The sequence below is a fragment of the Pygocentrus nattereri genome, chromosome 5 (assembly GCF_015220715.1).
Source record: "Pygocentrus nattereri isolate fPygNat1 chromosome 5, fPygNat1.pri, whole genome shotgun sequence".
Taxonomy (NCBI): domain Eukaryota; kingdom Metazoa; phylum Chordata; class Actinopteri; order Characiformes; family Serrasalmidae; genus Pygocentrus; species Pygocentrus nattereri.
In genome coordinates, this window is record NC_051215.1 from 29,852,935 (window position 1) to 29,873,056 (window position 20,122).

General features: G+C 40.0%; 1 protein-coding gene across 2 annotated transcripts in view; it reads right to left on the reverse strand.

Moving 5' to 3' along the window:
* Window positions 1-20,122, reverse strand: part of thada (THADA armadillo repeat containing) — a 130,097-nt gene that overhangs the window by 66,577 nt on the left and 43,398 nt on the right. Inside the window, exons 27-28 of one of the 2 annotated variants that reach the window (XM_017690614.1) lie at window positions 9,036-9,125; window positions 3,566-3,697 (exon numbers count right to left, since the gene is read on the reverse strand). In XM_017690614.1, coding sequence (XP_017546103.1) covers window positions 3,566-3,697; window positions 9,036-9,125 — 222 coding nt within the window. The remainder of the gene's footprint in view (window positions 1-3,565; window positions 3,698-9,035; window positions 9,126-20,122) is intronic. The other variant, XM_017690616.1, reaches the window with a different exon arrangement.

Below are 20,122 nucleotides of genomic sequence, written 5' to 3' on the forward strand. Positions count from 1 at the left end.
GTCTGGTCCCCTAAGGTCAGTCAAAATGTTAGGGCACTTCCAATGACACCTAAGTCTCATACTTGCTTGTTTGTTTGTTTGTTTATAAATGCTTAACTGAGCTTAAATTAATTAATAAACAGCAGTTTTGTATAATTCATGTTTGAGCAGACTGTGCATGATACTTTTAGATATATACCCCAAGTAATGTGTCAATTATAAACTCTATTTTAAAATGTAATATTTTTTAAAAGAAAAATATCAGATCAATATCTTCCATATTTGCTTAACACACAGCAAAATAACGCAGGTCACACAATAACAGTAGTAACATTAATTTAAGCACAACTAAACTGTCATATTAAAGAAAAAAAAACTAAGCATTACATTAGAAATAGGATTCCTTTATTTTATTTTATTGCACTGTAATTAATATTTGTTTACTTTTTCTTAGAGTTTAAGTGAATAAAACTTTTAGATGGCCACCTTAAGAGATGTTTTACAATAAAAATAGTACTTTTAAATCTTAGTAGTTTTTAAATGACAGTGGTCTCTCCAGCAATGCCTTTAATGGCATGGCAACAAGTCTTGTCCATCCATCACTTTTGCTCTCAGTGGCCAGAAGACTATATGGGCAGACACCCAATGTCAGTGACTGGAGTTCTCTGGTGGTCAATGTCTGGTCCCCTCGGGTCAGCAATTCCAACAACACCTTAGTCTAATACTAGGACTCGGATCATATTATGTTGAAGTTATTTTTCTGCAGGCTGTCTGGACAGCATTTGCAGTATATGGATACAATGACCATATAATGCTGCTATTATACTAGTCCATACTGCTGCTGCAATAGCCTTTGCAATACCTTAAAACATGTTGCTGTATACATAAATGTGACTTCATTTAGAAACTGGCTTCACATAATCTGTTCAGACACCCAGCTGCAACCGAGATGAATCAAGATGCTTAAAACACGTAGTAAAATGGTTGTGCTTGTTTCTATTTGCATACTGCAATCTGCTCTGATATCAGTACTGCAAAGGTACCTAATGTGATAAAGAAAAACAACTATGTACTGCTTTAAACTATTATTTATCTGGTTACAGGCTTTGGGCCATGCGTGCCACTGGTCTCCATTAGTATGGGCTCCTCTGCTCCATGTTATCTGCATTCCTGCCTGAGGCCCTGGACTGATCTCTCCCTCGCATCCCTGCGCTGTTCCAGGCAGTCACAAATGCACAACAGCTTTAACCAAACAACTACACAAAAGCACAGACAGACCCTGGCACTCGCACACAAAACAGACACAGGATCAACTCAAACTCAGTCTCTCCTTGAAAAACTCCAAAAATTCGTATACACAAACAGCAAAACCACAACACACTCTTCCTCAATGCTTGAGAAAGCACACAATGCTGTGTTGACCTGGGCTCTCTTTCAACATGATAAGACTGATAGCTGAAATGCAGTATTCCACTCTTTTGTTTCTTAGCATACTTCTCGCATTTTCCTTCTTTGACTCTTTGTAGTTACAGTCTGAAGCTCATGCTGCTTGTGCACTGTTGCTATAACTCAGTAACTGCAGCTGTATCACTAAAATACAGCTTTTGGGTGCCATCAAGTTCCACTGATGTCTCTCTTGAAAAAAGCAATTATTTCCAGCTGCTGCTTTGGTGAACTAGTTTATTAACAAAGTACCCTGAGTATTTAGTAAGCACTGATTTCAGCAACACATGCACTGGAGGATGCCTTCAGCAGGCTATACTGGGCATTAGTCTCAGGATTAATCCATGAGACATAACATGGCAGTACAAGGAGAGTGAGGGGGCTACAATCAAGACTTTGTTTGCTCTCATTACATGTCAGTGATGAAACTGGAAAATGCGTATACCCTGTTTTCTTATTTAGCTCATGTCAAGCCTGTGTCACACAAGCTACTGACCTGTTGACAGTAATACATTCACTCTATAACTGATCAAGTAATAACAAAGTTGTACAAACTGTATACATGGAAAAAACATTAGATTTAGGATTTCTTAATAGTATATATTATTATATATTACCTTTATATTTAACAATTCAGTCTGAGTAGTTTCAGAAATTCCACCGTCAACTGTGTGAAATCAGATTTCTTTGCAGCTTTAACGGCTTGATTTATTTTAATTCATTTAAAAGCACCAAAAATCAACGTTGTCTGACCAGGGATCACAATGTCTCCAACATAACTAAACCACTAGTGAATCCACATGTGTTTTCAGAGCTTTGAGACATACTGGATGCAGATCTCCAACATTTCCCCTATGAATTTTTTTTAAACAACACATTTTAGACAGAAACCTTGTCTAAACAATGTCTCAGGCATCAGTCAAGATATTCTTAACAAATTTGTGAACTAACTTTGTGAGGTAGCCTTGAGAGGCCTTTGAACACTTTAGCCTTCTGGTTCGCATTACCACCGCTGTGAACAATTCTGACTCAATTCTCTTTCACTAGAACAAAGCATTTTGCATCAAATCACTCTGAATGATGCTGTTTTCATCTTATCCATTTAATATAATCAGAGGAATTCCCTGTTAGCATGCTCTCTGACTAAAGCAACTGAAGTTAACGCATACTTTTCAAATATAATTGACTTCCATCAAGCATATAGTCATTTACATAAAGCTTTCTTGGTGGCTATCCACTTACATTTGGCATTAGCAATTTGGAAAATTGTCTCAGCCGCTGATTTTAACTGCACAGTAGCAGCAGTAGTTTACCAAACCCATGCTGTCCTGTTCTCTGAAAATCTAAACACATGTATTCCTCTCAATCAGGAGGTACAGAGTGTTCCAAGTGATGCGTCTAGTGTGTGTTTGCACGCATAAGCCTAAAGCTGCTTTTTGGAGGCCACCACAGGTGCTAAGAGAACACGTTCCAATAATATTTTGCTATGTTCTGGCAGGACAATGTGAGAAATGTACAAACAGGAGCTGTGTGGGTGCTAGTTCCCCCGTTGGAACATCCAGAGTCTTTCGCATGAAGAGCTTAAGACCAATAAACATTTACGCGAAGTGAGCTGGTGAGGCTAAGATTTAAAGAGCCTTTGCTTCATGACAGTCTTTCAGTATTGAACAAAATACATACACACACACACACACACACACCTGTTTGGAGGCATCTAGGAGAAATCTGGAACCAAACGTTGTTCTTCAAACTAGCTCAGACATTCTTGGACTTTTTTCTGTCCTTATGTTTATTTACATTTACATTGTAATGATACAGTATTTGGTGATTTTACAAGCAAATCGCACTTATTGCAAAGATAAAACGTTTTAAATAATGAGCTTGAGAGATCCTTTACATATCCCACTTCCACACATTTTTATACACTTTATTATTTACATACATTTTTATGTGTTTATTTGCTTAATGTAACATATTGGGAGGAAAAATAAACTGTGGCTTGTGCAAAGGTTATGGCATATCTTGATGGTTTTAGTTTTGTTGATAAATAGAAATTGAGCATTAAAAATGTTCTGAAAATCACAATGTTTATTTCCAGAAGAGGAGGTGTTATGTATGTATGTGTGTATGTGTTTACTCTAACCTAATAATAAAGGGCATGAATGGGGCCAGTCCAAGAGGGGAGGAGGATCCGTCCATCGGTGACGGGTAGAGACGCCCCAACACCAACAGCAGCAGGAACAGACTGGGGTGCAGCTTCACCTGTCCGGAGTCACTGAGAGAGAGAAAGAGAGACATAGAGAGAAAGCTAAAGTGCATGGAGTGCTGAATCAGTGCAGGAATGTTTACAGAAGTTGCGTACAAATCTATTTTCATCTGCATGCAGGATGCAACAGGAGGCCTGGCCTCTAGGTGAAGCTGCCAAATGTAGTCAGGAGCAGGAGGTGTTCTCTCACTTCCATCTCTGGCTTGCTGCTCTCTGTCTCTCTCTCTCTCTCTCGTGTCTTTCTCTTTGCTTTGAGGTTCAGTGGAAAGAGGAGACGTGCGCCAGAACAAACATTTGAAAGTACTGGCGATGTCATTCTGGAATAATCACATCATTCATTCAAACAGACAAACACATTCAGCTCACACCCTGCCGCCAGCGCCTGCTTCCACTCCATTTATCCACGTCCTCCTTCTGTCCTCCTCACCACACACCCTCACTACAGCGACCTCTCTCAGATCTCAGAGAGGGGCCAGAAACCCACTTTACTCTCTATGAGCCATGACTTTTCCACAGCGTTTCCATGGCTACCACACAGCCAGCTGTGCCTATTAGCATGATGCTAGGTCCTTAGCATTCAATCATCACTGCTTAAAGGCTAGCAAGACCCACAGCAGAGAAACTTAAGTGGCCACAGTTATGCATTTAGAGAGAGAGAGAGAGAGAGAGAGAGAGAGAGAGAGAGAGAGAGAGAGAGAGAGAGAGAGAGAGAGAGAGAGGGAAAGAGAGAGCGAGAGAAAGAGAGAGCGAGAGAAGGAGAAAGAGAGAGCGAAAGAGCGAAAGAGGGAACCAGGGAGACAGCAAGAATCACAGAAAAGATACAGAGACAAAGAAAATAGAAAAGGAGAGAGGACAGAGAGAGAAGGGGAGTGTGTGTAAGAGAGAAGGAGGCAGAAAAGAGATGGAAAAAGAAATACATACACGGGGAGGGGGAACAGAAAAGGGAGAGAGAAGAAAGAAAAGGCATAGAGATATACAGGAAAGAGGGAGAAAAGAAACAATAATAGAGAAATAAAGAAACAAAAAATGAAAGAAAGAATGAAAGAAATACAAAGGCATTAGAAAAGAGATATATAGAACAGAGATACTACAGACAAAAGAGAAAAAGGAAACTAACAAACAAAAAGAAAGATAGAAATACAGAAAGAGGTGAGTGAAAGAAAAAGAAAAAGAAAGAAGGAGAAAGAAAGAAAGAAAGAAAGAAAGAAAGAAAGATGGGGAAAAAGAGAAGAAAGAATTAAACAAAGAAAGAATGAAAAGGGATAGAGAGAAAAAAACATTAATAGAGAGACAGAAAAAGAAGAAAGAAAGAAAATAAACTAAAACAAAAAGAAACAAAGAGACAGTAAGAGAGAGAGAGAAGGCGCAAGAGAGACAGAGATAGAGACAGACAGAGAGAGAGAGAGAGATTAAAAACTTAAAAGTGCGAGAAAGAGAAAAGAAGCACATTAACAGACAAAAAGAAAACAAAAGAAATACCACAGAAGAGAGATACAGAAGAAAAAAGAAACTAACAAACAAAACAGAAAGAAAAAGAGAGAGAGACAGAGAGAGAGACATGCGGGGTTAAGGAAAGATGTACAGGATGGCTGAAGTGTATTGAAGCAAACAGACGCACTATTAGAGCAGTTCTCACTAAACTGCACCCTGTGGACTCTTCATCTCCCTCTTGATGCATCGCCAAGTATATTCAGTGTTCATTTCCCATGGAAAAGCTTCTCAAACGCTACAAAACATCACGCAACCACTCCAACCCAAACCAATCACTCTCGAGGAGCGTTTCATTAGCAGACACAGTGCTTATGAAATCACAATCACATCAGGAATAGTTTACATGTCGGAGATACGCATGCTTGGAGCAGACATCCAGAGACAAATATGTTCTTGCAGAAACTTCCAAGAGGGTGAAAAGGCTGAACATCCAACTAACAATCAAAAAGTACATGTCTGAGTTTACTTTACCCACAATTCCACCACAGCTATTGAACGAGCTCCCTCCCCAGCTCTGTTGAAGTGGGCAGCACAGGGTCCCTGATGACTTTTAAAGCTCCCTCGGTCTCACTTTCCATCCTTTTATCATAGGCTAAATGATTTGCTGGCGTTATTAAATATGAGTGCTAAGGAGTGTTATTGCCTTGGTGGGGGAGATGGCCTCGTCTGGACCGTGGGAAAGTGTCACAGTAATTTCAGAGAGAGGCACAGAGAGCCAGACTCTGAATGTGTTCAAATAATCTGATACATACTAAGATAATATTGACTCAAGGGCCTGTTTCGCAATGTGAGTGCCGTTTGGAAGCTGTTTAGATATCTGTGGAGAAATTAAATGGAGGGTATGAAGATAAGAGAGTAACAGCTCCTCAGAGCCAGTGAGGTAGACTGTGGTCTGGGCCCTCCATGGACTCCACTCCCACATGCAGCCTCCTTATCACGGCCATCTGAAGTAGGAAGCTGTCCATCAGTGTGGCCAGCCATGTTTAATAGACCTAAAGAGGCTCGATAAGGCACTTAAAAGAGCTTAATTTAAAAATACCCAGAAAAAACAGAGGAGGGTGAGAAGAGGAAGGCTTGTTGTTTTCCTCTGGATCCAATTTTCAGGTGGTGACCTGAAGGGCCGTCTAGACTCTTAAAGGAATCGTTCAGCAAAAAAAATCTAATGTAAACATTTTTCCACTTAACCTAGATATAGCTGGCTGCACCTGACCTAACCTATAAAAATTGATCTATATTCACAAGTATATGAAATGGGTTTTTGTGATATAACAGTCATACACATATAGAAGAATGTGATCCAAGATCAGTCTTCCTTTGCAATACTTACTGTGAGTTGTAAAAAAAAAAAAAAAAAACAAAAAAAAAAAAACAACACTGTTCTGTACCACCTCGACAAGTCTGTGTGGCCTTAACGAAGACCTGGATGCTGTTTGAGCAGATTAAAAGTTATGGGAATTCATTCACACCACTATTTTGGATGGAAAAAACATTAAATTACGCCCACATGTCCAGCCGGACACTGATGGATGACTGACTGTCAAGCTCTCCTGCTACCCCCGCTTCTCCAGCTGCCCACGCCCCAGCTACCGCCACCTGCCTTGGACTAGCTGCCCTACATTGAAGTTTTCATGGACTCTTAACTATTACTACTACTAATACTACTACTAATAATATTAGTAGTATAATAATTTTGTAGGTAGTTTGACCAGCGGAGGATGGGTCCCCCTCCCCCCTCTTGTGAGCCTTGGTTCCTCCCAAGGTTTCTTCCTCAGCTCTGAGGGAGTTTTTCCTTGCCACTGTTGCCCAGGTGGCTTGCTCACCTGGGGGTTTTACAATTCATGTTAAAACCTTGTCTTTACTGGAATTCTGTGAAGCTGCTTTGTGACATCAGTTGTAAAAAGCGCTATACAAATACATTTGATGTGATTTGATTTGAAATGCATGTTTTAACAAAGTAGAACCTTCAAGTTCAATACTAATACTCTGAAAACATGGGTAAAAAACAGATGAGGCATAAAGTAGTAGCAATAATCAATTTATCATATTTGTTTCATCACTGCAACTAATAAGTGCACACACTGGGTGCAAACATTATACAAAAAAAAAAAAACCTGAGGAATTACACTGGCTACTGTCTGCTATTTACTGCTATTTTTTAATCTCTGCCTTTTTATATTCAATGTTGTTGTTTTTGTTTCTGAGTATTGTGAGCTGACAAATGAGCTTCTGTCACTATCTTGATGCTCATTTCTTTGGACTGGAACCATGACAAGCGAGCTCTGATTGTTCAACCTGACTTTGATCTGTACAACACAGAAAATTAAGATGGCTCTGATTAAAAAATTACCAATTCAAAAATCTTGACTTTTATTCATCCATGAAAATCAGACTTGGTGTGAATGACCTATTCAATATCAAAAAATATATATAAAGGCTCAAAAGTTCATGTGACAACATACACTCTTTATACTCTTTTCTTTATATTTATATAACTTCAGAGCACTGGGTTGCACTTTTTACGTGTTAAATATACAGTACCTGTATTAGGGTAGTCAACTGATTAAAATTACTAAGCACAATCACATTCTTTTGTGTAGCTGATCATGATTACTCACAATCATTACATTTGCTCAAATCTGACACTCAAGATTTTGTTTCCCAATTTAAGAGACATTGCACTTTGTTATAGCTTTATGCACAAAATAATTCATCTGAGGACAAAAGTGGCTGCATGTTCCAACCACTAAATGTACACACTATGCGAGCCAAAACATTATGACCCACATTATGTCTAACATGCTTTTGATTTTCCGCATGCCACCAAAACAGCTACGACCCACCACAGCATGAATTGTACAAGACCTCTAAAGGTGCCCTTTGATATCTGGTACCAAGAAGTTAGCAGCATATCTTTTCAGTCCTGTAAGCTGTGAGATGGAGCTGTTGCAGTTTAGATTTAGATCTGGGGAATTTGGAGCTTTAACTCTTCGTCATGTTCCCAAGATCATTCCCAAACAGTGTGTGCAGTGTGGCAGGGCGCATGGACCTTACTGCTCAAATAGGTGTACCTGCTCTGTAATAATGTTTAGGTAGGTGGCAGATGTCAAATTGATTTTCACATGAATACCACACCCAGGAGAACATTGACAATAGCATCACACTTCCTCCTCCCGGCTTGAATACTTTCCTCAGTGCACCTTGGTAAACAGCACACACACAAGCACCCAGCGATCCATGCCATGTAAAAGAAAACGGGACTCACTGGACCAGGCCACCTATTTCTGCTGCTCCAGTTCTGACACTCACTTGCTTATTGTAGCAGCTTACTACGATGGAAAGGGTTAGCACAGACAAGCTGACTGATCTGCAGCTATAAAGCTCCATATGCAGCAGGGTGCAATGCGGTGTCTGTTGTGACACATTCCTCCCATATCATCATTAAACATTGCTGTGACTTCGGCCACAGTAGCCCTTTTGTTGGTTAGGGATAGCTTTCACATCAATGAGCCTTGGGCGCCAAGAACCTGTTGCCAGATCATGGTTTTCTCCTCGGATCACTGCTGGTAGGAACTCGCCACTGCTGACTGGGACCTTATAAAATTCTTGAGGCCCATTTTTCCTGCATCCAACATGTAGACTACAAGAACTGTTTGCTTGCCATCTAATACATGCAGGCGCCATTGTTACAAGATAACCAATGTTATTTGCCTCATTTGTGAGTGAAAACGTTTTGGTACATTGGTGTAAATCATACAAACAGTCAATGGCTCCACTTCCACCGTGATTGTAGCCTCTTGTTCACACACAAACAAATAAAAAATACCTTGAGGTAAGGTCTCTTTCTGTCACTTCTCACCTGTCCACTGAACTTGCTGCTTCCTCCAGCTGGCTGAGGAGGAAAGGATAGAGGGCAGGAAAACGAGTGAAGAACTCCCGGCCTGTCATTCTGAAAGAGCAAGAAAATGAGAGTTTTTATTTCAGGAAACACCAAACCAATTTGGACACAATGAACAAAACGAGCATCATGAACAAGTGAAAACCATCTGGGAGGAAAAAAAAAAAAGTCCCATCCAAGCATAAGAGAGTTCACCTGAGGTCTAAGGAAAAACAAGAGGTGGCATGCAGAGAGCCATTAGGGCAGGAGGAGGAAGTGGGGGGGGGGGCACTTGTGTACGTCTGCCTGTATGTATGTATGTATGTATGTACGTATATGTCTGCATTTTTGTGTGTGTGCGCAAGTAATCTTTTAAAGGTCTGGTTTGTAAACCACTTCCTAAAGGCAGAGCTCTTTACAGCTCTATAAAGCTCTCATTAGAGCTCTCTGGTTGTGATGGTGCACTGCAGGAACACACAGTGCTGCTTTAAATGGGCCTTTATTCGTGCAGCTCCACAGCTGAAATGCACCCTGAGAAATTCCGTCAGGGTCCAGATCAGCCAAATACAGGAGACCAGTTTTAGCTTCAGCCAAACATCCAAACTTGAACTTCACACACGTTCCGTTACAAATTCTTCTTGAAAGAAAGCCGCATGCACATACATACATATAAACCCACACATACACACACTCCACATCCTGTGGCGGACCTATATACACACAGCCTGGTCTGAGTTAAGACCAGGGCGCCGTCATGGTAACAAGATGGGTTAACGCCGTCTGCCCGCCCCATCAAACACCACAAGATGAAACATACGTACACATATATACAGACACACCAACCACAAATTAGCCCTGATGTGACCCAGCGTGGTAACACATGTGGCTGGACAAAACCCAGGATGCTATCACTCTAAATCACTATATCACTATAAATCACTAAATCACTATATCACTATAAATGTTTTCCTGGTCGGAATGACCGTACAGCATGCAACTATTCATAATAAATCTGGCCACAGTTTCCCACGTGTACTAAAGGATAATAGTTTAAATGTGTGTTCACACTTGGCAGGTTTGGTTTGATTCAATCAAAGCCTGGCTTGACTGCTCTGTAGTTCAAACTCTGGTGTGGACTAAATAAGCAGACCAAGACCTCATCAGATGCAAATATGAATGTAAACCAGACCAAAGACATATAAGGTATGAAGAGAAGAGACAGAGGTTCCTTCTGTCTTTGGTGATTTTAGAACAGAACCTTGTAATGGATTATTTTTTGGCCCCGTTTCAATATATGCATGCATTGTACCATGTCTTCTTGAGCTCTGAGCTGGAAATCACAGAATGGATAGTTTCAGTTTTAAAACACGGCCGGTTCAAAATATTTGAAAATGTATTATTATACATATTGATAATATTATTTATTAAGCTGTCAAGTATTTGACATTTAATAAAAGCACCGAGACATATGAGGTATTTTCAGTTATTTTATCTTTCGTTTCATGGGAAAACCTCAGTAGCGCACAGGCTCTCATGGCTTATTGCTCTACATTCATCACAAGACATGCATAAAACCCATGAGCTCAGTTAAGCCAAAGTACAGCATGTTTCGTTCATAGGACATTATCCCGGTTATTGTTGCCAAATGTAGGTCATAAAATCTGTCCAATCAGGGTTTTTTTTTTTTTGTTCATATGACTTTACACGTACATACGGTTTACATCATTTGGTTCACTGTCAAATATGCTGGTGTGAATGCTAAATGAAGCAGAAATAAAATGCAACAATGTATCAATTTCTGCTTTGGTCTGGACCAAGAGAACTGAACTACAAACGTAAACACACCATTAGTGACAGGGTTACAGAATGCTTTGGTATAATCTGGATTGCTTGAAAATAAAAAAGGAATATTTCAAAAGCAGTCCATGCTGAAAACACTCCTTATAATTTCACACTAGCGTGGAGTTAGACCTTCAGTGAACAGAAAGCATCACAGATTACTGACTACACTAAGCATCCTTATAGAACAGAACAGAATTCAGAACCATCAGCCTATTGTGTTTGCACACAGAGGAATCAGACCTCCACGTTTAACCCATCCATACAGTGAAACACCCACATACATGCACATTAGTGAACATACACACTAGGCGGCAGTAAGCACACTTGCTCGGAGAAGTGGGCAGCCCTATGCACGGTGCCCAGGGAGCAGTTGGGGGTTAGATGTCTTGCTCAAGGGCACTTCAGTCACATGCTGACAGTTGAGGGGATCAAACTGGTGACCTTCCAGTCACAAGGCTTGTTACCTAACCTCCAGCCCACAACTGCCCCCTACCCACGCCTCCATCTGGACACCAGAAAAAATACACTGTATCAACTTGCAACTGGCATATAATCTACCCATTAATGGCATATTTCACTGGAGACTGGTATATGCCACTGGCATGTTAAACATTATTTCGCTCCATGCTAGTGGCATAAAACTCCAACATGATAACCTAAAGACTAGTGTTACCACAACAGACGCAACAATCCATGTGTTTGGGACTGATGTCGGAATTATGGACAGATGCCAATAACATATTTCCTGAAGATATTTGCCAATGCTAATACATAAACATTTATAAAACGTAGAAACCGGGACTGTGTTTATCTGGTTAAGATTACAGGAGGTTGCTAATGTGTTTTTTTTTTTTTTTAATAGCCATTGCTACAGAATCTCAGGCAGAAATTGCTACCAGGCTATGGCATTCCAGGTGGTTGCTAAGGCCTTGCTTTGCCATTACTTTGTTACCCCATGTGGCAGCTAACATACCTGTGCGTATGTATGCATATTTTTATATATATATATATATATATATATATATATACATACATACACACACACACACACACACACACACACACACACACACACACACACATATATATATATATATATATATATATATACACATTTATATATAAATAAATAATGTTTAAATGAATGATGTGCAAGAACAGTATGTGTGATTGGTCTTAACAGCCAGCTTGATAAAATACTGACATTTTAGCGCAGTGACCCAGCAGCACCTAAATAGAATGTGCATGAGCATATTTACTCCCTGCCACACACAGAAACATTTGTCATGTCTACATATACTCACATACCCTCCCTTATCAATGTCAATAAAAGCCATGTTTGCATGGATCTGAAAGACGACACAGACCACTTTGTGCCAAAAAACACACAGCAACACATGTGTGCACACAACATTTGCTTATCTGATTTTGTTTATCTAATAGACTGTACATTAGTATTGGGCAATCAGACAGTACTGGTTGTTCCAAAACACACGAGCACAACAAAATAAAAAGCCATTACAATTTGTTCACAGATTTTGCAAGGAAGCTTGCAGCCGTTGACCTGAATTTCAAATCAAGTTATGACATCTATACATAAGTTTTGGCATTAAGTTTGCCTCAGTGGTGGGGCAAAGTAGCCTAAATCCAAAAATCCACATAAATTCAATGAAATGACAACTCAAGCAAGCAAGCAAAGTTTATTTATATAGCGCTTCTTACAACAAGTGTTGTCACAAAGCAGCATTACAGAACAATCAGTATTACAGAAAGAAAAAAAAAAAAAATCTGGGTCCAAGCCCCCATGAGCAAGCCAGTGGCAACAGAAAACTCCATAAGAGAGGAAGAAACCTTGAGAGGAACCAAGACTCAGACCCATCCTCCTCTGGTCGACACCAGATAGCAAACATTGTTAGTATAAAGTATTATACCACAAAGTGGGGAAAAAAGCAGCGGTTAATTAGTTTATGATTATGTAGCGGCAACAGCAGCATCTGAGGGTGAGGACTGCACAGCGTTATACAGCAAGAGAACTCAAGCAGAAATTAAAAAGTATTTTTTCCATAAAACAAATTGTGCAGAAGTACAAAAGTATCAGGTCAAAAAACTACGCAAACAGCAACTCCACCCCGGCTCATCTTTGGAAAAAAGCTAAAAAAAATGGGAGGGGCCCTGCAGTGATCTTCTGGTTTGGAGGTGGGGCTCGGCTGTTGTGTTTTTATGGTTTACATTAGCTACCAGGAAATATGGAGAGTGACAGAATCAACTTCAAGGTCTTACAAGGTTGAGGATTCTCCAGTAGAATCCCTGTCTTCGGTGGGGGGGGTTGGTTGTGTGTTTCTGATCAGTGTGTTTTGAGCCACTGATGAAGCTGCCATAGTTTAACATAATTAACATAATGCCAGAAAATTATTAACAGCAAGCAAGAGAGGCATCCGAATGGTAGAACATTTCCTAAAACTATGACAGCTAGCTTCCAATTATCTGTTCAGCAAGAGCCACATTAGATAAAACAAAGAAAAAGCCTAAAAAAGCCATACAGACAAAGGTTGACACAGTAAGTAACAACGACAACGGCCGTTTCCCGTTAACTTTTCCTAAACATTTTCGTTTAGTCCCAGTGTTGCTTGCCATTGATTTCTGTTCAGTGGGTCACACCCCCAAGGGTTTAAGTTGTGAAAGGAAACGTGAATCAAATGCTACACTGCCAGCTATATAGAGACTCAGGTCACCTACACAAATGTTGAACATTATCAATAAATTGAAACCTTATTACGAATTAAGCTTAGATTCATCTAGAGTTATTTAAAGTTGGTACAGACATCTGGCATATCGCAACTTTGTGAAGAGGTCCTGGGGGGATTTAGCTCAGCATAGGTGTGTGACTCTCTCGTCACTCTAGGCTCCTATGCTTTTATATTTATGAGTGCGGCATTAGTAGGCCATCATCAGAAGACGGTATCATTGGTTGACTGATTTGCATACCGAGACGAGTCATCATACTTTGGTACAAAGATACATCATCAACGCCTATAGAGTAAATCCTCACAATGTCAATGTGGAGCGTTTTCCATCATCAAACGATCACATAAATTGGTAGATAAGGCAAATACTGTGGCCTGCTATTTACTGCTTGCCCTATTGTTGTCTACACAGTTTCATTCATGATTTGTTTTCAGGGTTTTGCTGCTTTTGTAAATACAATATTTATACAAATAAACATTCAAACATTAAACTTCTGCCTGTGCTGTCTGAGCATATACCTCCAACCTCTACAAGCATTTATTGTGCGACATCATTGGCTGAGCTTGTGCTGTTAAATTAAATTCTTGCAATTGAAATGTTACAACAATTGATGTGAATGTGGCTGCATCTCCATCAGCTTTATAAAGGAGAATAAAACTCTCATGTCATACAAACACAATTTTATTCAGTCTTTGCCCTTCCCACCAAGCCTTTTTAAATCCATTTGTCAATATCTGCTTTAAAATATGTGGTTGGAAGCCTAGCTTCAGAAAGTGCAGTCAATCTCAAGATCAAACAAGAGAGCATATCAACAGATGATGCGGGTTTGATCTACTGTCCAACGTAAAGAAGGAAAGAAGGAACTAACATTTTATGCTCACCAATGAAATCATGACAGCATTCCAGAGGAAGCTGTTTGATCAGAGGTTGCTGACTTGCGTTTTGCTCGACTGCTGAACTTAAGATGTTTCAAACACATCCAAAGACACTGTGGCTCTTAAACTCTTTAATCATGAATGCTCAATTCTTGAGCAATCAAAACTGAACCTGAAGTCAAACATGGACTACAAGGGAGAAACCAGACTGATGCTTGTGGTTGTCATGCTGCAGTGTTAATAAAAAACATGAAATATACTGCCATCTGCATGACTGGATAAGAGTGTCAGAGCAGCACATAGAAAGACATGTATGTATAAATTTAGTCACAAATACATAAACACTGTAAACAAACAAACAAATACAACACAAAGGTCTTTTTTTGGTCATGTTATAGGAGAGGCTCTCAGCGACAGCACTGTTACTGCACCACTGAGGGAGTGTGTGTAAGTGTGCGTGGAGATGAGAGGTCACAGAGACGTGCATTTTACCTCCTATGGGGCAAAGTTTTCTGGCCATTTGAGGAATGTAGAACAGAGATAGCAAGGGAGAGAACAGAATACAGAAAGTAGAGAACAGAAAGAGAATGAAAAAAAGAAGAGAGACATCAGGGAACAGAGAAAGAAGGAAATTAAGCACAGAAAAGAGAAACGGAATGAAGAAAGAAAAAGCATGCACAAGAGAAGAAAAGGAAGTAAAAAAGTAAAGAGCAGAAATAGAGGGGCAGAGAGAGAAACAGAGAGAGAGAGAGAGAGAGAGCGCGCGAGAGAGACAGACACAGAGAGAGAGAGACAGAGACACAGAGAGCGAGAGAGAGAGACAGAGACAGAGACAGAGAGCAAGAGAGCGAGAGAGCGAGAGAGAGAGAGAGACTGACAAGCTACATTTATTTCGGCCAGAGCCGACTGGCAAATAATCATAACAGGCATGTGTGCGCACACACAAAAACTGAGGGCAGTAATATTAGTTTGAAGGAAGGAAGAATAGAAAAACAGCTAAACAAACCACAAGCAAAGGAAAACTGGCTGGTGTGTAAGCGGATCAAGATGCCTGTTGCACATGCAAATCACACTAAAGAGAACCACATTGTGTTCTTGGACTGAACAAACTAGAGCACAGTGAGGCACTGCGGGCCTAAACCAGCCCGGCTAAACACTGCCTACATTCAATATGAAGACGTACTGCTGGGTTCTAGCAGTGAGGCTCCATAATCATAATCATAATCATCATCATCATCATCATTGTACAACCCCAATTCCAATGAAGTTGGGACGTTGTGTAAAACCTAAATAAAAACAGAATACGATGATTTGCAAACTCTTTTCAACCTATATTCAGTTGAATACACTACAAAGACAAGATATTTAATGTTCAAACATAAAATGTATTGTTTTTTGCAAATATTCACTCATTTTGAATTTGATGCCTGCAACACGTTCCAAAGAAGTTGGGACAGGGGCATGTTTACCACTGTGCTACATCACCTTTCCTTTTAACACCACTCAATAAGCGTTTGGGAACTGAGGACACTAATTGTTGAAGCTTTGTAGGTGGAATTCTTTCCCATTCTTGCTTGACATACAACTTCATTTGCTCAACAGTCCGGGGTCTCCGTTGTTGTATTTTAAGCTTCATAATGTGCCACACATTTTCAATGGGAGACAGGTCTGGACTGCAGGCAGGCCAGTCTAGTACCTGCACTCTTTTACTACGAAGCCACGCTGATGTGACACGTGCTGAATGTGGCTTGGCATTGTCTTGCTGAAATAAGCAGGGACGTCCCTGTAAAAGACGTTGCTTGGATGGCAGCATATGTTGCTCCAAAACCTGTATGTACCTTTCAGCATTAATGGTGCCTTCACAGATGTGCAAGTTACCCATGCCATGGGCACTAACACACCCCCACACCATCAGAGATGCTGGCTTTTGAGCTTTGCGCTGATAACAATCCGGACAGTCCTTTTCCTCTTTGGCCCGGAGGACACAACGTCCATGATTTCCAAAAACAATTTGAAATGTGGACTCGTCAGCCAACAGGACACTTTTCCACTTTGCGTCAGTCCATCTCAGATGAGCTCGGGCCCAGAGAAGCCGACGGCGTTTCTGGGTGTTGTTGATATATGGCTTTCGCTTTGCATGGCAGAGTTTTAACTTGCACTTGTAGATGGAGCGACAAACTGTGTTCACTGACAGTGGTTTTCTGAAGTGTTCCTGAGCCCATGTGGTAATATCCGTTACAGAATGATGTCGGTTTTTAATGCAGTGCCGCCTGAGGGATCGAAGGTCACGGACATGCAATGTTAGTTTCTGCCTTGCCGCTTACTTGCAGAGATTTCTCCAGATTCGCTGAATCTTTTGATGATATTATGGACTGTAGATGATGAAATCCCTAAAGTCCTTGCAATTGCATGTTGAGAAATGTTGGTCTTAAACTGTTGGACTATTTGCTCACGCAGTTGTTCACAAAGAGGTAAAGCTCACCCCATCCTTGCTTGTGAACAACTGAGCCTTTCAGGGATACTCCCTTTGTGAACATTTGCAAAAACCAATAAAGTTTATCCATTTGAACATTAAATATCTTGTCTTTGTAGTGTATTCAATTGAATATAGGTTGAAAAGCATTTGCAAATCATCGTATTCTGTTTTTATTTGTTTTACACAACGTCCCAACTTCATTGGAACTGGGGTGGTATTAAAACAGCTCTTTGTCTTATTTTCTGCACTTTAAAAAACTAATGAAAATAAACAATGATGCATTATGGCTAATGTTTAACCCTACTCTTAATTTTCCATTTCAACTATCTCTCAGTCTAAATAATGTGACCTCCCACGACACCCTGGGTCAGCATTACATCAGAGTATGCTCCGTTCCTCAGGGTGGAACTGGAAAGCAGACATGGAGCAGTCAGCACAGCAGGTCAGGGGCCACACCAGCAGCACAGCTACACAGCACAACCTGACGTACTCTATCACAGGAATGTTTGTGTTTGTGTCTTGGAGAGACCTTATATTAACCTCTTATGAGGTTTGTGTAATTCCTTTCTACATGGCTATTTCCCCAAGCTCTCTTTATCCCTCAGAATTAAGCAGGCTCTTTATTACGGTTTCTTTATAACTGATATATGTAAATGATGTCTGTTCTGGTAGGCGGCTCTTGCCAAGGAGTCCAGGTTGAAACAATCCTTACAATTTCAATGCGAACAGGCGGGCAAACTGTTGTACAATGATTATTTGGATATACGTAAAAGCATAGATTTTTTGGTGTCACAAAAACAACAAAATCACAATGGACTGCTTTTCCAGCACAGTTTCCATATATGGATCATATGTGCAGGGAAGTGGATGAGACACTTTCAAACTAACAATACTTGCATACAGTATAATGCATCCTATTTAAGCTACTCTGTGTTTTGGGGGTGTTTTTCTGGAGACCTCTCTGGTGGAAATGTGTAAAATGCAATGTTAAAGAATGTGAGAATGTGAAAGAGTGTTCAAAGAGAACTCTGTCAAAACATGGTGAAGTATGTGTCTCCCGAGGGTGAGAGTTAACTATCTACTATCGCCATCATATCTGTATCAGTATAGTACGATGGCGTTTTTGGGCTGCTGTTAAAAGGTTAAAAATAGAAGACATCAAGAATAAAATCATAATATATAAAGTCAGACAGAATGACTAAGAATTAAGTCATAATACTTCGAGATAAAAAGAATGTCATAATATTTCAAGAATCAAATCGTAATATTTTATGATAAAAAGTCGAACAAAATGGCATTTTGAATAAAGTCACAATATTTTGAGAATAAAATCGTAATTTTTCAAGAACAGTCATAATATTTCAAAAATAAAGTCATAGAATTTTAAAGTGGAATTTTACCAGAAAAAGCAGCAATATTGTAGCCAAAAGGTTTGCAAAAGGACGGTAACACCCTCCTTTTGTTAAAACAAGGGACGTTGAGGAGTTGTTGGGAGTTATACTTTTGTATCGATTTCACGCATAAAGAAAAACTCAGTCCTCCTGTCTGTCTGGCACATCAGCACCAGATCATTATTAGGATAAGACACTGCTGAAACGACTGTGCAAGAAACTGTTTATTTAGAATAAAGAACCAGATGGATTTGGAGGAAAATCTGCTCTGTTGAAGAAGAACTTGCAGCAGTGTTTGTCTGCACGGCTGTCGGTGGTTGCATTTTTGTGCCAAGCGAAGAGGTCATGAAGTTTCACAAAAGAAAATAAAAGTTGAAATAAACAATCCATGCTTGCCGTCTTCGTCCTTGCCAGCAAAGCAATAGAGACCCCAAACCCGTTATAGCAGCCCCCTTACAATTAGCCTACATTATCCTTGAAATATCGCTTCGAGCTCATCCTCAAGTTTATTCTTGTAACTTTGCAATTTTATTATCAAAATATTTTTTTCCTCAAAATATTAAGACTTTATTCTCTTCTAAAATGCCTAGGGCAGATAAAAGAAAAATAGCGAAGTTATAGTATAACGTGGATTTTGCATTTGAGACTTAAAGATTGAACCTGAACTTCTTTTTGAGGGTGTGCATGTGAGCAATACTACATATTTTACTTAAATACATAGTGCAGCTTTTGCGTTGATAATTAGCCATTTTCCTTCACTACAGGAAGAGATGAAGGTGCAATTTAAGAAAGACGAAATGTCAATAATCTAATCCCTCGACCTGTCTTTCTGTCTCTCCCGCTTCATTTCTTAGTTATCCCTTACCTCATTATGGCAGTACCTCAAGAGAGTAAAGTGATGAGTGCGCAAAACTTTAGAAAAAAGGGGAAGGGATGAGAGAGAGAGCGAGAGAGAGAGAGCGAGAGAGAGAGAGAGAGAGAGAGAGAGAGAGAGAGAGAGAGAGAGAGAGAGAGAGAGAGAGCGAGCGAGAGCGAGAGAGAGAGAGAGAGAGAGAGAGAGAGAGAGAGAGAGAGAGAGAGAGGAGAAGAGAGACAGAGCATGAAGCAAATGTGAATGTGTACATGGTAGAGAGGGAGAGAGAGACACGCATATAAACACACACACACACACACACACACACACACACACACACACACAAAGACAGAGAGAAAGGGAGAGTAACAGCTCAGAGATAAAGGCAACAGGGAGTTGTAGGAAACAGAGTGTTTGAGGAGCTGGAGCAGTGCCACACACTGTTGGCCACAGTACAGACTGAGATTAATATATACGAAGGGCAAATGAATAGAGAATTACAGTGCCCCCTTTTGGGGAATCTGTTCTACACCAAAGTTACACCTAAGTGCAGTAATAAAAAGTAAAAAGTGCAGCTCTGGCAGTGGGACTGAGGACTGTTTACACAGACTACCTCTGAGTGGCATGAACATGCAGCAGCGTGACCTCTACAGCCCGCATGCTTTGAACATTCATGACATGTTTGTTTATCCTCAACAGCTTTATGATCATTTTCAGGCTGGTAGACCTACTAGAAAATGTGCATGCAGCATTAAATGTTTGGCCAGTATTTCTTTTGATAACAATAATAAACTGAAGAATTTGCATTTTATGAAGTTTTTATACATTTTTCTGATTCATTTTCATTGTTTTTCTAGCATATTTCAGTTCACACATTGAAAAAAAAA